The 19,081-nt window shown below is 44.1% G+C and overlaps 1 protein-coding gene across 7 annotated transcripts in view; it reads left to right on the forward strand.

Annotated features, from left to right (window-relative positions):
- Nucleotides 1-19,081, forward strand: part of LOC134342255 (uncharacterized) — a 52,389-nt gene that overhangs the window by 27,323 nt on the left and 5,985 nt on the right. Inside the window, exon 6 of one of the 7 annotated variants that reach the window (XM_063040218.1) lies at nt 9,550-12,818. The exons of the other annotated variants lie outside the window; for them this stretch is intronic. Within the exon in view, the coding sequence (XP_062896288.1) occupies nt 9,550-9,644 (95 nt within the window). The 3' untranslated portion in view covers nt 9,645-12,818. Of the gene's footprint in view, nt 1-9,549; nt 12,819-19,081 lie in introns of those variants that run through there. 7 annotated transcript variants of the gene reach the window in all.

A 19,081-nucleotide genomic window follows, 5' to 3' on the forward strand; every position in this document is an offset into this window, starting at 1 on the left:
ATGGCCTGCTTTTCTAACACAGGGGAAGTGTAGGAAGAGTCCATATAGGGAGGTCTTGTTTATCTCATGTTCTCTGATCTCCAAAGTTCTCTGCAGTTCCTTGCAGTCATGGGCAGAGCAGTAGCCATACGAAGGCGTGAAGTATCGACAAGAAGCTCAGAGACCTCGGCCTTCACTCTGCCTTGTGTAGCTGGATCCTGGACTTCCTGTCAGGTCGCCGGCAGGTGGTAAGAGTGGGCTCCCTCACCTCTGTCTCCCTGACCTTCAGCACACATACCCCACAGGGTTGTCTCCTTGGCCCCCTCCTTTACTCTCTGTATACCCATGACTTGTGTCGCCACCCACAGCTCCAATCTGCTAATTAAATTTGCTGACCACACTACATTGATTAGCCTAATCTCAAATAATAACTTTCAATCGATGAAATGCCTCCAAACAAGGCTCGGTCCAAACAAACTTTTCACCCTTCTTCAGGAGATTAGTCAGAGGAAGAGCGATATCAGCAAAGTTCTAACAAAACATATGATAATATCCAACCATTTCCAGAAACCTTCTAAGAGGCTTCTTACCAGTTGGAATAGGAACTTCAGAAATTGCCTGAACAGGAGCCAACTTGCCTCGACCTACTACATAGCCAAGATAGGTCACAGTGGCATGGCCAAATTCACTCTAAGCTAAAGTTAACTATAAGGTTGACCTGGGAAAGCCTGTCAAACAGCTTTTCTGCTGCAGAGATATGCTCTTCCCAAGTGTCACTCCCTGTGACTAACTCATCAATATAGGCAACTGCGTGTTCTCACCCTCGAATTACAGAATCAATCAGTCTCTAGAATGTTCCCGGAGCATTTTTCATTCCAAACGGCAAAACATTGTATTCATACAACCCAGAAGGTGTCACAAATGCAGAAATTTCTCTACCTCTGCCGTCAATGGAACACACCAATTCCCTTTCAACAGCTCAATCTTTGTAAGAAATTTACCTTTTCCAACCTTATCGATGCAATCATCTACCCTAGGGATAGAATAGGCATCCGTTTTTGTTACTGCATTTACCTTCCTATAATCAGTGCAAAATCTAACACTACCATCAGGTTTGGGCACTATAACACAGGGTGAGCTCCAATCTGATTCTGAAGGCCTAAAAATACCATTTTTCAGCATATATTCAATGTGTTGCTCAGCCAATTTACACTTTTCTACGTTCATGTGATATGGGTGTTGTTTAGTCGGTTTGGCTTGACCAATATCTACGTCATATACTGCGACCATGGTTTGCTTGGGAACATCGGGAAATAAATCTATAAACTTCAGAATTAATTCCTTCAGCTGTTGTTCTTGCTTTGGCTGCAGATGAGCCAACTTGTTATCAATGTTTTCCAGAACAACTGAGTTCATTAGCCTAACTGGGACCATGTTTGGCTTGTAAAAAGTCTCAGGCTACGTCCACACTAGACTGGATAATTTTGAAAACGTCGGTTTGGCATAAAAACAATAGACGTCCACACCAGGCGATTTTCAAAATACCTCCGTCCACATTAGAATAGATATTTGGGTGAATCTCCTCCTTCTGGGCATGCGCAAGACACACGGAAAACAAGAGGAGAGGAAAAGGTGTACTTGGTGTGCATTTGTCCAGAAACATTTTCTGCAGCCATAGTCTCTTCACCGATGTAAGGGACGACAGCTACAACTAAATGCAATAAGGCTTGTTACCGGGCAAATGTGAAATTTGCTGTTACCTCATTTGTTTGCCTTTACCTTGGCCATGTCTTTGTGTATTATTTTTTCTGTATTTAACATGTGCAATAGAACAAGTTACTGGGCAAAGGTGATAATTGCATCTATTGACTGTTTGCACAAGCAATACATTAATCACGTTACACAAGTGTGGCGGTGGACGAACCCAAATGCAGAACACGGGCACAGGAGCAGTCGGAAGGCATTATCGCCATAGCGAGCATGGAATCGGTTTCCAGGACAGTCTTTACTTGAAGTCTTGGGTTTGGAGAGAATCCAGGAGCGATGCTGGACTTAGAACTAATGGCCCTAAGAACCATGAAATGCGGTTACTCACACCAGAGTCGACCAATGAACTGGCAGCTCCTTGTTGTGATCACAGGGTCTTTAGAACATAGAACATTTTAATAGTACAGCACAGTACAGGCCCTTCGGCCCACAATGTTGTGCCGACCCTCAAACCCTGCCTCCCATATAAGCCCCCACCTTAAATTCCTCCATATACCTGTCTAGTAGTCTCTTAAACTTCACTAGTGTATCTGCCTCCACCACTGACTCAGGCAGTGCATTCCACGCACCAACGACTCTCTGAGTAAAAAACCTTCCTCTAATATCCCCCTTGAACTTCCCACCCCTTACCTTAAAGCCATGTCCTCTTGTATTGAGCAGTGGTGCCCTGGGGAAGAGGCGCTGGCTATCCTCTCTATCTATTCCTCTTATTATCTTGTACACCTCTATCATGTCTCCTCTCATCCTCCTTCTCTCCAAAGAGTAAAGCCCTTGCTCCCTTAATCTCTGACCATAATGCATACTTTCAAAACCAGGCAGCATCCTGGTAAATCTCCTCTGTACTCTTTCCAATGCTTCCACATCCTTCCTTTATCCTGCATTTTCTGATGGAGAGCAGGTGTGTGTAGGTAGTGGAACCTGGGAATGATTAGAAATTAAATGAGGGGATTGAAGCCCAATTCCTGAGGTAAATAGTAAGGTGGGGGATTGCCAGAAGGGTCCGTGACAAATAAAGCGCCTTGTTAAATGTATACAACATGTCTGCATCAGTGTTATCTTGTATTTCCATACAATGTTACATTGGGCCATTACACATCTATTGTCAAAGAAGTACTTGCATAAATAGGTAAACTACCTTCACACAAGCAAGGACAGAAAACAGGGCAAAGTTAGTATACTTATTTATTCAGTAAGCTATGGGTCAAAGTATTAGTTAAGTACATTTCTAACTCTTCTAGCTTCAGTATTGTTTCTGTCTGTTCTGAAATTGTTAGGTTGTGTGGGGGGTTGCGTTCAAGAAAACAATGAAATGCCACACTGCCGCCATCTGTTCCGGCACGTCATGACAGCGTATTTAAAAATATCTGTTTCGCCCGTCCACACTGCACTGCACAATCGGCGTTTTCAAATTTACACACTCTGGAGGGCGTTGTACAAAATCTCTGTTTTCGAGGGAGGAAAACACCGTTTCAGTGTGGACAGAGGGTCAAAACGAAGAGAAAAAGCTTTGGTTACGGATTTAACCGGTCTAGTGTGGACGTAGCCTTAGACGAGTCAATTGTTTCATTCTCAGGGTTGCCAGATTCATATATTTTGACAACACTCACAGATGGTGCCTGCTTGTCAAAATAAGGCTTTATCATACTTATGTGTACCACCTGTGTTAGTTGACGTCGGTCGGGTGTTTTAGTAACATAATTCGCATCATTACTTTGAGAGACTATTTCATACGGTCCATTGAATTTCCCCTGAAGTGGATTCGTCAACATTGGAAATAGGACAAGCACGTTATCCCCCACCTGGTATTTTCTGTCGCAAGCCCACTCATCAAACCGACACTTCATTTTGTTTTGAGAAATCATTAAGTTTTGTCTTGCTAGACTACAAGCTTGGTGTAGTTTATTTTTGAACTTCAAAAACATAGTGTAACAAGTTAACATGTACATCCCCATCAAACCACTGTTCCTATAACAAGGCCAAAGTTCCCCTCATTCTATGACCAAATACAAGTTCAAAAGGACTAAAGCCCAGTAATTCCAGTACCGACTCTCTTACTGCGAACAAAAGCAAATGTTTCTTTCATCCCAGTCTTTTCCATTTTCAACACGGTATGTCTTAATCATTGTTTAGAGGGTAGAATGAAATCTTTCTAAAGCCTCTTGTGATTCCAGGTGGTATTCAGACAATGTCATTTGTTTAGCTCCCAGTTCATAAACTACCTGCTGGAACAATCCAGATGTAAAATTACTTCCTTGATCAGACTGGATTTCTTTAGGTAAACCAAATAAGATAAAAAAACTTGGTAAGAGCCTTTGCCACACTTTTAGCTTTAATATTTCTGAGAGGTATTGCCTCTGGGAATCCGGACGCAGTACACATAATAGTTAGCAAATACTGATGGCCAGATTCAGTCTTTGGCAATGGGCCAACACAATCCACTATAACTTTAGAAAAGGGTTTACCGAATACAGGTATAGGCCGGAGTGGGGCCACTGGGGTGACCTGATTAGGTTTACCGACAAATTGATAAGTGTGACAGGTTCTGCAAAAGGTCACAACCTCTTTCCTCAAATTAGGCCAGTAAAATTGTTTCATAATCCTGTTTACAGTTTTATTCACTCCAAAATAGCCACCTCAGGGCATACTGTGGGTCAAAGCTAAAATTTTAATCCTATAAACTCTAGGGACTACAACTTGGTGAACAATTGCCCATTCCTCACTCGCAGGTATAGCAGGTGGCCTCCACTTCCTCATTAATACTCCACCCTTGAGATAATAGCCAACTGGCACTTTCTTACTCTCATTATCTGAGAGAACTGTTTCTTTTAAAGCTTCAATCTCAGGGTCTTGGTTCTGTTCTGCTATAAACTCCTTCTTTTCCATCAGACTTACTACCTGAATCCTGTTGAAACAATGAAAGTAGAAAAGTCCCTGACAAGTCATCATAACTTGAATCCCGATTTTGGCTATCATGGGTATCAGAATCATGCTGCACAGAACCATCTGTGTTGGTAGACTTTTTAGACATACTTCGAGTTACTGCGCAGGAAGGATAAATGTAAAAATCCATCTGTGGGTCGTCACTGGTTGCCTTAGTTGTCAACTGCACTGCAGGAACAACTTTACCATCTGCCAGGTCATTCCCTAACAGCAAAGTAACAACTTCCACCTGTAAACTGGAGCATAATCCAATCTTAACAGGTCCCGAAACCAACTCTGACTGTAAAGTTACCCTGTGCAATGGCACAGAAACCATGCCACCCGCAATGTCTTTAATAAGATTCATCTCACCAATGTTAGTCTCATCACCAAACTTTAGAACACTGTCTAATATAAGTAACTGAGAAGCCCCAGTATCTCGAAGAATTTTCACTGGTACTGGGGTTGACCCTTTCTTTACTAATACAAACCCATCTGACATAAAATGATCAAATACCTTCTTAACTCGGTCAGACCTCTCAGTCCTTAACTAAGCCTCAACAGAGTGTTCAGAACCCTGTGGGTTTATATGTGCTTCAACATATTGATCACAGGCATTTGGGACTGTCTCCTTTTCCTTTTTCTTCTTCAGGATGGAATAATTAGCCATCATATGACCAGCTTTCTTACAATAGTAACAAGTAAGACCAGAATATTTCTCCTTCAACTGCTGCCCTTCATCCTTACACTTGTTACTAATCCCAGCTTTAATTTCTGGTTATCCCTGCTACTCTTCTGGAAGCTCTTATTCGGCGTAAAATTAACCTTATGAGTTAAAACAAACTCATCTGCTAATCTGGCAGACACCTGCAAAGTGGCAGCATCCTTTTCATCTAAGTACATCTTTATATCACCAGGGATACACCTTTTGAATTCTTCAATTAAAACCAACTCTTTCAAGCTGTTAAAATCATCATTTACATTTTTATGTGTGTACCAGTGGTCAAAACACACAAATTTCTCATAAGTAAATTCCATATAACAGATTTCCTCAAATTTCTAAACTTTTGCTTCTGGGACCAACCCGTAAGCCTTGAGCACAGCCTGTTTCACTATGTCCCAATCAGCTGCTTCATCAACTGTCAGAGTAGAACAGTCTTGCTGAGCTTTCCCCTTAATTACACTTTGTAAGAGAATAGGCCAACCCTCTTTTGGCCACTTTAAACTCTGAGCAAACTTCTCAAAATGCTGGAAGTATTTATCAACATCCGCCTCATCAAATGGAGGAACCAATTTAACTTCCCGACTGGCCTCAAACTTATCACCAGAGTCTAATGCCAGACCCCTTTGCTGCAATCTCTCCATCTTTTCCAGCTCAAACAGCCCGTCTTTGTGCTTCCTCCCTCTGGTTTTCTGCCTCTTCTCTGTTTTTCTGCTTCTCTGTGCCCTCCTCATTGTCAATTTCACCTTAGCAAATTTTAACCTTTTAGCAATACTCAACAACCCAATCCTTCTGGCATCCTCTCATGCCCCAGAGACTAGCGCTTCCAGAAATCTATCAACATCCATTGCTGCTGATTTTCCACACACAAATAAATCAAAAGGGATTTCCCCAATGAAATCGATAATTAATCAATAATACGCCCCCAAATTTGTTCATATCCCGAACACAGGCCCCAATTTTGTTATGAACAGTAACGCTTTAGAAATGAACCAGCAGCAATAGGCTACACCTGGAGTCTGGTTTTGATGTTAAAACCACTGTCATTACGAGTATCTACTTATAATATAGTAACTTAAGCAAGATAAACAAAAGTGAACAGTATTATGTGTATATATGTGTTTAAATATAACTCCCAAAATATTGAGCTCTGGGAAAACAAGACTTAGAGTCTTGAGATGGTAAAGTATGAAAGTTCAGTTCATCCATGGAATAGGTGATGAGAGAGATATTTGTAATCCAGGGTAAATGTCAAGAGAAGGCAATTATATCGAATTCCACAGGTCCCATGGTGGTAAAACAACAGAATAGTCACTGTAGATTTTATTCGTCGTCGTTCTAAATCCACATACGAATTATCACCAAAAGTGACTTGTCACAAGGTGTATCGTCTTCAAGTGAATAACCACACCCAAACCCAGGCAATGGTTAACACATAAGTGGTCTTCACAGGATATCCCAAATCTGTTCCACTCCAATGGAACAAACAAGGTGACAACCACACATTCGATGAATGCTGAATCGATAATTAACCCACCCTTGTGGGCAAAGTATAGTTCTAAACAGTGACCCTTGCCACTAGTTCCCTGGTTTCGATCCTTCCATTTTTCTTCCTTTGTCTCCATTTGACTCTTAGTGTTTGTGCCCTCAGTTAAAAGTGAACAAGCTGTGAGCGATGTAAACAAACTGCAAATCAGACTGATTAGCCTTCTTAATCTCTCTCTCTCTCTTAAAATGACAGTCCACAGCAAACGAAACCAAGGGATTCATGACAATGGTAACTCCCCACTGTGAACTGACTGGTGTACCAGTAGTTGGGATGACTGAGTGAATCCTTTCCCACATTCTTAGCAGGTGAACGGCTTCTCTCCAGTGTGGACTTGCTGGTGTCTCTGTCGGGTGAAAGCGTTAGTGAATCTCTTCCCACAGACTGAGCAGGTGAACGGCTTCTCCTGTGTGTGAACTGACTGGTGTGCCAGTCGGTGGGATGACTGAGTGAATCCTTTCCCACATTCTGAGCAGGTGAACAGCTTCTCCGTAGTGTGAACTCGCTGGTGTCTCTGTAGGGTGGATGAATCAGTGAATCTCTTCCCACATTCTGAGCAGGTGAACGGCTTTTCCCCAGTGTGAACTCGCCGATGATTCTGTAGGTAGGATGACCGAGTGAATTCCTTCCCACAAACTGAGCAGGTGAACAGCTACTCCCCAGTGTGAACTGACTGATGTACCAGTAGGTTGGATGACTGAGTGAATCTCTTCCCACAGACTGAGCATGTGAACGGCCTCTCTCCAGTGTGAACTGACTGGTGTTTCTGTAGGGTGGATGAATGAGTGAATCTCTTCCCACAGACTGAGCAGGTGAATGGCTTCTCCCCAGTGTGAACTCGCTGATGACTCTGTAGGGTGGATGAATGAGTGAATCTCTTCCCACAGTCTGAGCAGGTGAACGGCCTCTCCCCAGTGTGAACTCGCTGATGTACCTTCAGTTGAGATGACTGAGTGAATCCTTTCCCGCAGTCTGAGCAGGTGAATGGCCTCTCCCCAGTGTGAACTCGCTGATGTACCTTCAGTTCAGATGAGCAAGTGAATCCCTTCCCACAGTCTGAGCAGGTGAATGGCCACTCCCCAGTGTGAACTGACTTGTGTACCAGTAGGTCGGATGACCGAGTGAATCCCCTCCCGCAGTCTGAGCAGGTGAACGGCCTCTCTCCAGTGTGAACTCGCTGATGTAACTTCAGTCTAGATGAGTAAGTGAATCCTTTCCCACAGTCCGAGCATGTGAATGGTCGCTCCCCGGTGTGAACTGGCTGGTGAGCCATTAGGTCAGATGACTGAGTGAATTCTTCCCCAGAAATTCAGCAGATGAACAGCCTTTGCCCAGTGTTACCAGACTGGTGTGTCCACTGGTGATAAGACCGACTGAATTCCTTCTCACACACAGAAGAGGTGAATGGCCTTGCCCAGTGTGAACTAGCTGATGTACCTTCAGTTGAGATGACCGACTGAATCCATTCCCACTGTCTGAGCAGATGAATGGGTTCCCCCCTGTGTAAAATGATGGGTGTGGCAGTCGGTCAGATGATCGAGTGAATCCCTCCCCACAGTCTGAGCAGGAAGGATGATCGAGTGAATCCCTTGCTCCACTTCTTAAATATCTGGACAGAGACAGCAAAACTGGCGTGCTGTGTTCGAGATTCCCGGAGACAAATTTCTTGTCATTTTTAACCTGTAAAGAGATTTACAAAATCCATCAATGGATGTAGGACAACATTTCAGATGAGATCACTTGAGTCGTCAAGGTGAGATCTGACATCACACTGTTACAGTGAAGTTCAACCCAAGTTGGAGAGAGAAATCATCTTCTAACTGGGCACAGTGCTGGTATCTGGAATGACCATCAAACTCTCTGATGCTCTTCCTGTCTCTATAAGAATGGGGCATTTCTGCCATCTCCAATCTGTGACCTGGCTCAGTTTGACTCTCTCCTTTGGTATTATTCCCTGTTCTCAGTGATCTGAATGGGTGTCTGGCCCCACAGTAACTGAAACACTCTCACTCAAATTGCTGGCAGTGTATTCCACACACCCACCACTCTCTGTGTAAAAAAACTTACCGCTGACACCCACTCGGTTTCTATTTCCAAGCACCTCAAAACTCTGCCCCTTCGTGTTAGCCATTTCAGCCCTGGGAAAAAACCTCTGGCTATCCACAACATCAATGCCCCTCATCATCTTATACACCTAAAAAGGCTCTAAACATAAACAAGGAAATTATACATTGCTTTGTGGATTTGTTAGAAATATACAAAATTATGCCGGTACAGATAGGGTAAATGCAAGCAGCTTTTTCCACAGAGGTTGGGTGGGATGACAACCAGACGTCATGGGTAAATGGGAAAGGTGAAAATTTAATGCGAACATCTGGAAAAGCTCTTTATTGAAATGGTCGTGATAGTGTGGAATGAGATGCCAGTACAAGTGGTGAACATGAGCTCAGCTTAACCATTCCGAAGAAGTTTGATAGGTACCTGGATGGTTGGGGTATGGAGGGCGATGGTCCCAGTGCAGGTAGTTGCATTAGACAGCTTAAATGTTTTGTCAGCATTGACTAGATGGGCCAAATGGCCTGTTTCCAGACTGAAATTCTCCATGTTTCTATGACAGAGAAGCTGGCCAAACTTGTTTGGAAGGGAAAAGGTAGGAGTGACAATGGAGCAGCAATGGCTGGAGTTTCTGGGAGCAATTCGAGAACTGAGTGATAGATACATCCCAAAGAAGTGGAAGCACTGGAAAGGCAGTAGGACACAACCGTGGCTGAAATGAGAAGCCAAAGCCAACATAGAAGCCAAAGAGAGGGCAAACAAAAGAGCAAATACTATTTGGAAGCTTTTGGAAAAAAACAGAAGACGACTGAAATAAAAGTCAGATGAGCTCAGAGCATGGAATTATGATATTGTAGTCATTAATGAGTCTTGGTAGCACCCAACAGTCTGAGGCATTTAGAGGAACAAAATATCCAGGGCCTCAATATCTCTTGAAAACCAAGGTACCCTGCGCCAGTTACCTTTCAACTTTTATTTTGGCAGGCTCATACAAAATAGACACCCTCAAAATTTCACTTCTGAAGAACTCCCAAATACCAAGTACTCCTTTGCCAAAAAGCAGCCTGTCCCAAACCACACTTGTCAGATCCTTTGATACCATCAAAATTCACCTTTCTCCAATTTAGAATTTCAACCTGTGGTCCAGACCTCTCTTTTTCCATATTTGCTTTGAATCTCATGGCATTATGATTACTAATTTCTGTCACCAGCACTGAATCATTTACTTACAGCTTATTGCACACTTCTACGTCGGGTATTCTACGTACTGATTAAGGGCACATTTGACAAACTCTACCCCATCTAGTCCTTTTACAGTATGGGAGTCCCAGTCAAAATATGGAAAGTTAAAATAACTTACTGAATCAACCTTTGTTTCTTGGGATGGTCTGCGATCTCTCTACAAATTTGTTCCTCTCAATCCCTCAGACTGTTGGGTGCAACCAAATCCCAATAATGGCTACAACATCATAATTCCATGCCCTGAGCTCATCTGGCTTTCCTATGATGCTTCTTGCATTGTGATATCCTCAGCTCAGCACATTAATCGCACCATGCTCAAACAGTTCATCACTCACTCTATCTGAGGTCTGAACAACATCTGACAGATGTCAAGAAAACAACCTCTCCCTGATTGTCACAAAAACAAAGCAGGTGATTGTGGACGACAGGAGGAATGGAGACAGGCTAACCCCTATTGACATCAATGGATCTGGGGTTGAGAGTGTGAACAGCTTTAAGTTCCTTGGCATAAACATCACCGAGGATCTCACATGGTTGTGTTTTGATAAGAGCACAGCAGCACCTCCTTCACATCATACGGTTGAAGAAGTCTGGGATGGGCCCCAAATCCTAAGAACCTTCTGAAGGGATACAGCTGAGAGCATCCTGTCTGGCTGCATCACTGCGTGGAATGGGAACTGTACTTCCCTTCATCGTAGGACCCTGCAGAGAGTGGTGCGGATAGCCCAGCGAATCTGTAGGTGTGAACTTTCCACTATTCAGGACATTTACTTGGACAGGTGTGTAAAAAGGATATTGGGGACCCAATTCACCACCACTACAAACTGTTCCTCCTGCTATCATCCAGGAAACGCTACCACAGCAAAAGGACCAACAGGCTCTGGGACATCATCTTCTACCAGGCCATCAGTCTGATTAATTCATGGTTATACAATTGATTTCTATGTCTTATGTACAAACTATTTATTATAAATGACTCTAAGTTACACATTACACATTTAGACGGAGACGTAAAGATTTCTACTCCTCATGTATATGAAGGATGTATGTAATAAAGTCAATTGAATTCACCCTCTCCACTATCTGTTCTGTCATTCTGGCTCCCATTCCCCCCTACAACTATTTTAACCACATCACCCCCTCCCCACACTAGCACTAGCAAGCCTTACCACTAGGGTATTAGTCCCCTCTCGTTCTGTTCCCATAAGGAACAAATCCCCTGTCATCCCTTTGAATTTTTTTCTGCTAGGTAATCTCCCCAACAGCTTCGAAAGTGGTCCACCTGTTGTTGTGTGGGATAGCAACAAGAGTACTCTGCGATGGCTATTTAACCTCATTCCCCTTCCTGACTCTCACCCAGTTTCCTATGTCCTGCACCTTGGGTGCAACTCACCTCTCTTCATGTCATATCAATCACCCCCTCCAACCTCTGGATGATCTGGAATTCATCCATTTCAAGTTCCAACTCCTTAAAGTGCAGGGTTACAAGCTGCAGCTGGATGCACATCCTGTAGGTGAGGGCATCAGGGACACTGGAGGTCTCCCCACCTTCCCACCAATGTCCCCTCTAGTTTGTAATGACCAGTGTGCACATAAAACTTGTATTGTGTATTTTCTTTTACCCAGTGACAACATGTGCCCAGTGAATTTTATATAGAGAGAAGTATTCATTTTAACAGCTAGCAAATCACTGTCGATAGGAACTTTGATCTCCTCTGGGTTTGATCAAGTTCATCTGCACTCTCACACAACCTATGTAGCAGGCCTGTAACGGGTAATGAAGTATTTTCTCACCAGAGCTTTTGCACATTGTCCATCTGTGGTTTGCTTGCTAAATTACACTTTAAAAAGTCAGATTTCCAAATATCACTCCACTTCGTCCCACTTGCGAATTCTCCAGCAACTTTTGTATCACCACAGTACACACAGGTAACACCAGTTTCTGTATTGGACATAAATATTTTCCCTGAACCCTCCTGAGGAATTGAGGATATATTAAAAAACCATTTCGAACCTATGTAACCTCTGGCTAAAAGAATAATAGGGACTGAATAGGAATGTTTGAACTGAAGTAAACTCTGTCGTCAGCGGTTAGTTAAGACATGTTCATTACCAGTTCTCTGCGGCTTGCAGAGAGACACACTGAGAGCTGATAAAATTATACATTGTACCTTCGTTAGTTGATAACATTATACATTGTACCCTCGTTTGAGTAAAGGGAGGAGGCCTCACTGATAAGGACAGGAACGAATATCTGTCTGTAATTAAGTCAGGGCCTTGCAAAGGGAACAACGGATAAAGACTGGATAGTACATCCCTCTGTAACCTTGATTTAATGAACTCTCTTATCTAATTAATTAAGTTTTGCAATAACAGACATGGTGGCTGTACCAGTTCAAATAACATCTACCAATAGTAATGTATGGGGCTTACTATGTATAAATATACGGCTGTAACCTGACTAACTCATTCCACTTGTCAGTTGGTGGCAGTGGTTACGTGCCTTCCCTTTGACAACTGGGTCTCAAACTCCTGCAGCAGAATACGCAATAAAGTGTGGTGATGATAAGAAGCTGGTCTCCCGAGTTTTATTCAGATTCAACTTTAACATTTGGTGTCACAAACTGGATCCCAATATCGGGAGTGCCAAGCAGACTGTGGTAGGATATTACCTCACGAGAAAAAGCAGTAAATTTGATATGGAAAAAGAACTGTGGAAAGAAGTTGAAACTGTTGAAAAGGGAATGGAAGGAAAAGGCAGATGTAAAGTGGAACAGTATATTATTAGCAAGTTGGAGGAATAATGCATGTGACAAAGGGACAGAGGTATGTACTGCAGAAGGAATGCCAAAGGTTGGGAGACGCTAAAAACGGAGCGTGAATGGTGGATGGGCGCTGAAAACGAGAGCAGGAAAAACAACGTAAGCAAACCAAGGCTGGCCTAGATAGGAGAGAAGGGCAGGAACGTCACACTAAACTTCGAACTAATCGGGAAACAAGGGATCCCGAACACATATTTGGCATACTGACCCGTGCACCCAGTGCTCCCGAACCCCAATCCTCCCAATGCTCAGATACAGTGGCGGCTCAGGTAGAACAGCGGCAGCAGGGAAGGGGAGGTCCCTATACCCTGAGATCCAGAAAGGGAATACGAGGATTATGCCGAGACAGTGAGGGAAGAATCCAATAAAACCCCAGAGTTAATGGCTCCACAAAGACAATTGCCCACCCAAATGCTGCCCAATCCACAAGCAGGACTGCCCTCAGTGATGCCTCGGTATGCACCCTGGAAGCCTTAAGAAATGATAATGATCATGAATCAGGCCCCAGACAGAAAAGGAAGACCAGCACAGTTTGCTCAGTATGTCCGCAGTACTATACAGGTGTTCAATGCCACCCCGCTAGATTTATTCCGTCTCTGCTGCATGATTATCTCAGCTGATGAGGGGCGGAAATGGAAGGCAGAATTGAGATACCAAACCTATCTGGAGTTTCAGGCGGGAAACCATAATGAGAATGAACAGACAGACCAGATTATTCAGGCCTTGGAAAGGGCTCTCCAGAACTCGTAAACATCACTAAAGTACTTGAATGCAAACCTCAGCCTGGGGAATCGGGACCAGACTATTGGGAGCGATTTGTGGCCTGCCAAGGCACTTTCACAGGAGACCAAGACTTTAATGTGGGAATCCGTTCCCCCCGTTTAATCCCTTACTGCTCCAATGCTTACCAATTAAGTTAGCCAACATGATTAAAACAAATAATATAGATTGGCCTGACAATGATCGAAATCGATTGCAACGAGCTTTGACATATTACCGGGACCCGGCTTTCGAACCCATTCAACCCTGAAGGGAACTAATATTAAAGGTGAATATGTTTAGCGGGAAGCAGGACGCGAGCGGACTATATCTGGGGATCAGAAATGGGAACAAAAACCTACCAAGGGACAGGTGGGGACAACAACCTGTTTAGAAATTGACAAGCAAGGATGCTTCCTACCATGAATACCACCCCTCAGGAAGAGCCCAATGTGATATTGCAAGTTGCTAGAATTCCAGTTCTGTTTATGATTGATATCGGGGCAACCACAACCACTCTTGGTCAGGAAATAGTATCAGAAAAGGGATTCCAGCTATCAGACACTACAATCACTTTGTCTGGGTTTGAAGGCATGGAACGTACGTATTCACGTACCCAGCCACTGCAGGTAGATTTCCATGGGAACCAGTGTGGGGTTTCATTTACACTCACCACCAGTCAGGGTGTAATCTTTCAGGGAGAGACTTTCTCTGTCCGTTGGAAGTCGAGATTCTATACACAGGCAAGGATATCACCCTGGGACTAGCGAACAACCAACAGCTTTACCAGTTACTGATCCCCCGGCCCCCCGCCACAGAGGTGGGCACTTAATTTGGACCCCACTTCGTTTGAAGCCCCTCTGCCAGTGGTCCATCCCCATGTGACTCTGTGCTATGACCCTACGGGGTGCTCAACTGAGGAAAGCCAATATTATGCACCCTTCGAGGGACAGAGTTTCCCACTCACGGTGTTTGGAGAGGTTAAAGGAAGAGAGGGCAGTGCATTACTGGCTGAAGTTCAGGATTTCCTTTGGCGACAGACAGGACTGGTGGTTCCCCATACAACCATTAGGGTTTGCCCTGGGTTCAAGCCAAAGAGCCGAGGGAAGAGCCTGGGGTTCCTTGCCTACCTTGACGAAACAAGCATCCAGCACCAAGGGAGACTGGCAAGACTTGGCTGCAACTGCCACGTCTGGGTCACCGTGTAAGAAGGACAGACTGTCCCACACGTTCTGTAATATCCCCTCAATCCCGAGGCAATATTTTATGAGGATGGAAGCTCTTTTGTGGATCCAGCAGGATATTCTGGCTATGCGATAGTGACGGACAGTGAGATGGTTGTGCAGGCCTCTTTTGAAGCAGCTGCCTCCGCCCAGAAGGCTGAACTCATTGCTCTGACTCGTGCCTGTATCCCAGCAACAGACTAAGGTGCAAACGTTCACACAGACTCCTGTTATGCATTTGGAATTGTACATGACTACGAGCCAACTGACCAAAATTCTCCAAGCATTACATTCACAGTATATTACATTACATTATATTCACAGAACCTGTGCTATTATTGACACAGAATGCTGCACCTATATCCCTGATTAGTCTAAAATTACATCCCTCTCCGAGCACACTGCCAAGGAAACTGACAGCATCAAGAGAGTAGGGCAGGATTTACATGGGTTCACCAAAGGCTCGAAATGGTGGTCTTTGAAGGCCTGTTTGGTAATATGTGGGGCATGATACTTCATTATGGCCTAATAGTTGTACATATCATTGTTATAATTACTGATGTACACTGCTTTTACCCACTGATAAGCCTGTGCTGTACTCAGTTGTGTTCTCTGTAAAGAATTACTACTTTGTTGATCATGTAATGATCAAATGGAGGGAATGATAAAGAATGTAAAAGGGTTAACACTTTGTTAAACAATAGCAGCCTGTTTTCCTGAAAGAAACTGCTGATGATCAAGAGATGTGCTAAGCCACGCTGAGTCATATTTCTTCTTGAGGGTTGCTAGCTGGGGTTTCAGCATGCTTACCTCCTTGTGCACTCAGGTGTAGAGATAGGACAGCTTCAGTCTGTTCTGTGTGTGAAAGCCATTATGACTATTTTGTAATTTGTCTTTAGGGGCTGTCATGTAGTAAATAACTTTGGCTCCAGCCTGTCTTGTGTGGGGGGTATCTGGACGGATATACCTATGGTGGAAGGGGAATTGTTAGTCAGTTAATGGATTGGGTGGGAACAGTCATAGACTGTTCCTGTTTGTGTGACTAACTGAGTAAGCCCCGGGTGCTTGGAATAAAGAGTTTGTATTTATACGGTCTCTGAGTGACTTTATCCAGATTCCACTTCCACAGAATGGGAGTGGTTTTAAAGGGCTGGGCTGCTGGAAGCACATTACCAGACCTGGAGTGATTGCAACTGGGTCTGACAGAGGCATAACTGGTTCTTCTGGGCACATTCAGTCTCACTCCAACTATTTCCTACCTTCCTTTGTACAGGTATGTAATGTCTAAAGGACCAGTGTTAAGTAAATGGGACTGACCAAACTTTCCCCTGACTGAATCACTGGATTCTCCGAGTCAGATGGGTTCTCTCCAGTTGATGCTCTCAATCCTCGGGCTGGTTCACTTGTTGCTGTTCCCTCGTCTTCAGTCGTGGTTTGCTTCCAGTTGGGGTTTTTCTACCAATAAATCTCTCACCACAGGCCTAACTTTAACATGAAAGATAATGAAGCACATTAACAATAGAAAGGAGGACCAAACATTTCTGTTTCATGTTTCTAAGAACAAAACTCACTGAAATTTAAACATTGAAAATAAATGCAATGATCTCAGTGAGCAATCTTTTACTTTCTCTCACACGTCACAAAACGATATGGGATAAGAAGGAGCCATCATTCAGTCATGGTAAGACATAAGGCACAGGAACAGAATTAGGTGATTCGATCCACCTGGTCTGCCCCACCACTCAACCATGGCTGATTTTTATTCCAACACCATATTCCTGCCTTCCTCCTGTAACCCTGAAGCTACTTAGCAATCATGAATATATTAATCTCTGCCTCTCCCTATGAGGATGGAATGGGAACTCATCCTTTCCTCAGTTTAGCAGTCATTGCTTCCAAAGGAACTCCAGAATCAAACATCTGATCCCAGACCAGAAATACTCACTCAGCACTTCATAAACCTGGGCAGCTCGACCCTGGGTCCAATTTACCTGGATCAAAAACTGATATCCCAGGACCCAACCTCACAGAGTCACACAGCTGAATCTGCCACTCACCGATCCTGAGAGACTCACACATCGTCCCCGCATCTCACACTGGGTGGTGCAATCCGGGATTTCCCCACAACCAATGTCCAGCTGCTCGAAATTTCTGCTTCATTGCAGAAGGACGACCATCCATCCCCCTCTGTAGAAGCACTAACCAAAGTCAAAACCAAAACACCAACAGTTCCATATACCTGGAATGTAGATCACAGGACTATAGCCCAAGCACCAACTCTCACAGTACTCTTTGCTGCCAGTAAAATGCTACAGTGTGTCAGCCAGTCACAGTTCAGAAACTAGCACCTCCCACACCGATGCACAACAGAACTGGTATCTGATGACCCTCTGGCATTCCAGCTAACAAAAACTGATTCTGGAAATAACTCAGCGAGGCCAAAGGTGTAAATGAACACTTCACAATGAAGACAAGGTTAAAAGAAAGATTGCTGATATATAACATTGAGGTGGTAAGATACAGGGTGGACTGAGGTTGACCTAGATGGTTGATGCATATCACTGAAAGTGGGGGTGGGGGGGTGGGTAGGAGAATGGACTGAGGTTGAACAAGATGGGCAGGAATGAGCAGATGGAACCAGGTGGGAGAAGGGATCAAGGACAATCACTGTTGGTCCTCCAGCATTACACAGATACTGAATTAATCGCAAATACTACTGCATAAAAGATCCTAAAATGACAAAGTTAGAATAAGCAATAAGAATTCTGCAATATGCCCTTTGACCCTCACCAAATTTTTATCAACACACCATAGAAAGTTTCCATCCGGACACTTCACGCTTTTGTATGGTAACTACTCTTCCCATGACTGCGAGGAACGGCAGAGAACTTTGGCTGCAGATCAGCACATCACAGATCCATTCACCCCCCTAGACTTCCCAGTCTCTCGGTAAAGCCGGCAGTGAAATCAAAGATCCTCGAAACCTGGGACGTTCTCATCTCACCCACCCCAGTCGGGGAGAAGACACAACAGTCATAAAGCTTTAGGACAAATGCGAGGAGCCTCAGGAAGCGAGGTGAGTTGGGGGAAGTTAACAGGACTTAGTGGCCAACATCAGATTTCCCCAACACATCATGGAGGAAGCATTACCACCCATCCGGGGACTTGGGCACCCACTACATGATCTTGCGTCACAAAGCGGAAGGCAGGACAGATCTGTGGGAAACAGCCTCACGTGACCTGTTGGTGGGACTCCCATTTCAATTCTGTGGAAATAGACAGCCTGGGCTCCTGGTTTGGATCGTTCAATGCAGATTAAATGAAGTCCAAACATTTTTTGAGGAGCCCAGATAACTGGGTACTAAATGAGTAATTGGCCCTCAGTTCAGGGCTCACGGAAAACATTAGATCTCCCCGCTCGGGATCGCTCTCAATACTCACCGATGGGGAAAGTGATATCTTTGGCCCGCAGACAGTGATCCGACCCCTGGCTCCCCGACCCAGGAGGCGAGGACTCTTTCCTGATCCTGCAGACGACCCACTTCATCACTGAGTGGAAAGGAAAACATCGCCCACCCGGAAACTGTGAGCATGTGTGAAGATCTTGTTACATCTGCGGTTAAATGTGAGGGGCAAAGGGGATCACGTGACTGGTGGGGTCTCCCATCACCCCAGTCAGAGCACTCCAGCTACCCACCACTCATGTGGAAAGAAACAAACTTGCCGCTCACATCTCCTCTCACCTTAAATGTGTTAGACAGTTCAACCCCCAGGAAAAATATACCATCTGTCCACTCCTCTCGTAATCTTATAAACGTCCATCCAGTCTCACCCTAGCCTGCGCCGTTCTGGAGAAAACAACCCAAGTTTGTGCAACCTCTCATTATAGTTCATGCTCTCTAATCTAGACAATATCCTGGTAAACCTCTTTTACACCCTCTACTATTATTCTGACATTTCACATTCTTAAAATAAAGTACTGATCCTAACTGACCTAAGACAGGGAATGTTTTCTTGGACTAAATGTCAGAAATTGTGTAAAACTGAG

This window comes from Mobula hypostoma, unplaced genomic scaffold, assembly GCF_963921235.1.
Source record: "Mobula hypostoma unplaced genomic scaffold, sMobHyp1.1 scaffold_115, whole genome shotgun sequence".
Classification (NCBI taxonomy): domain Eukaryota; kingdom Metazoa; phylum Chordata; class Chondrichthyes; order Myliobatiformes; family Myliobatidae; genus Mobula; species Mobula hypostoma.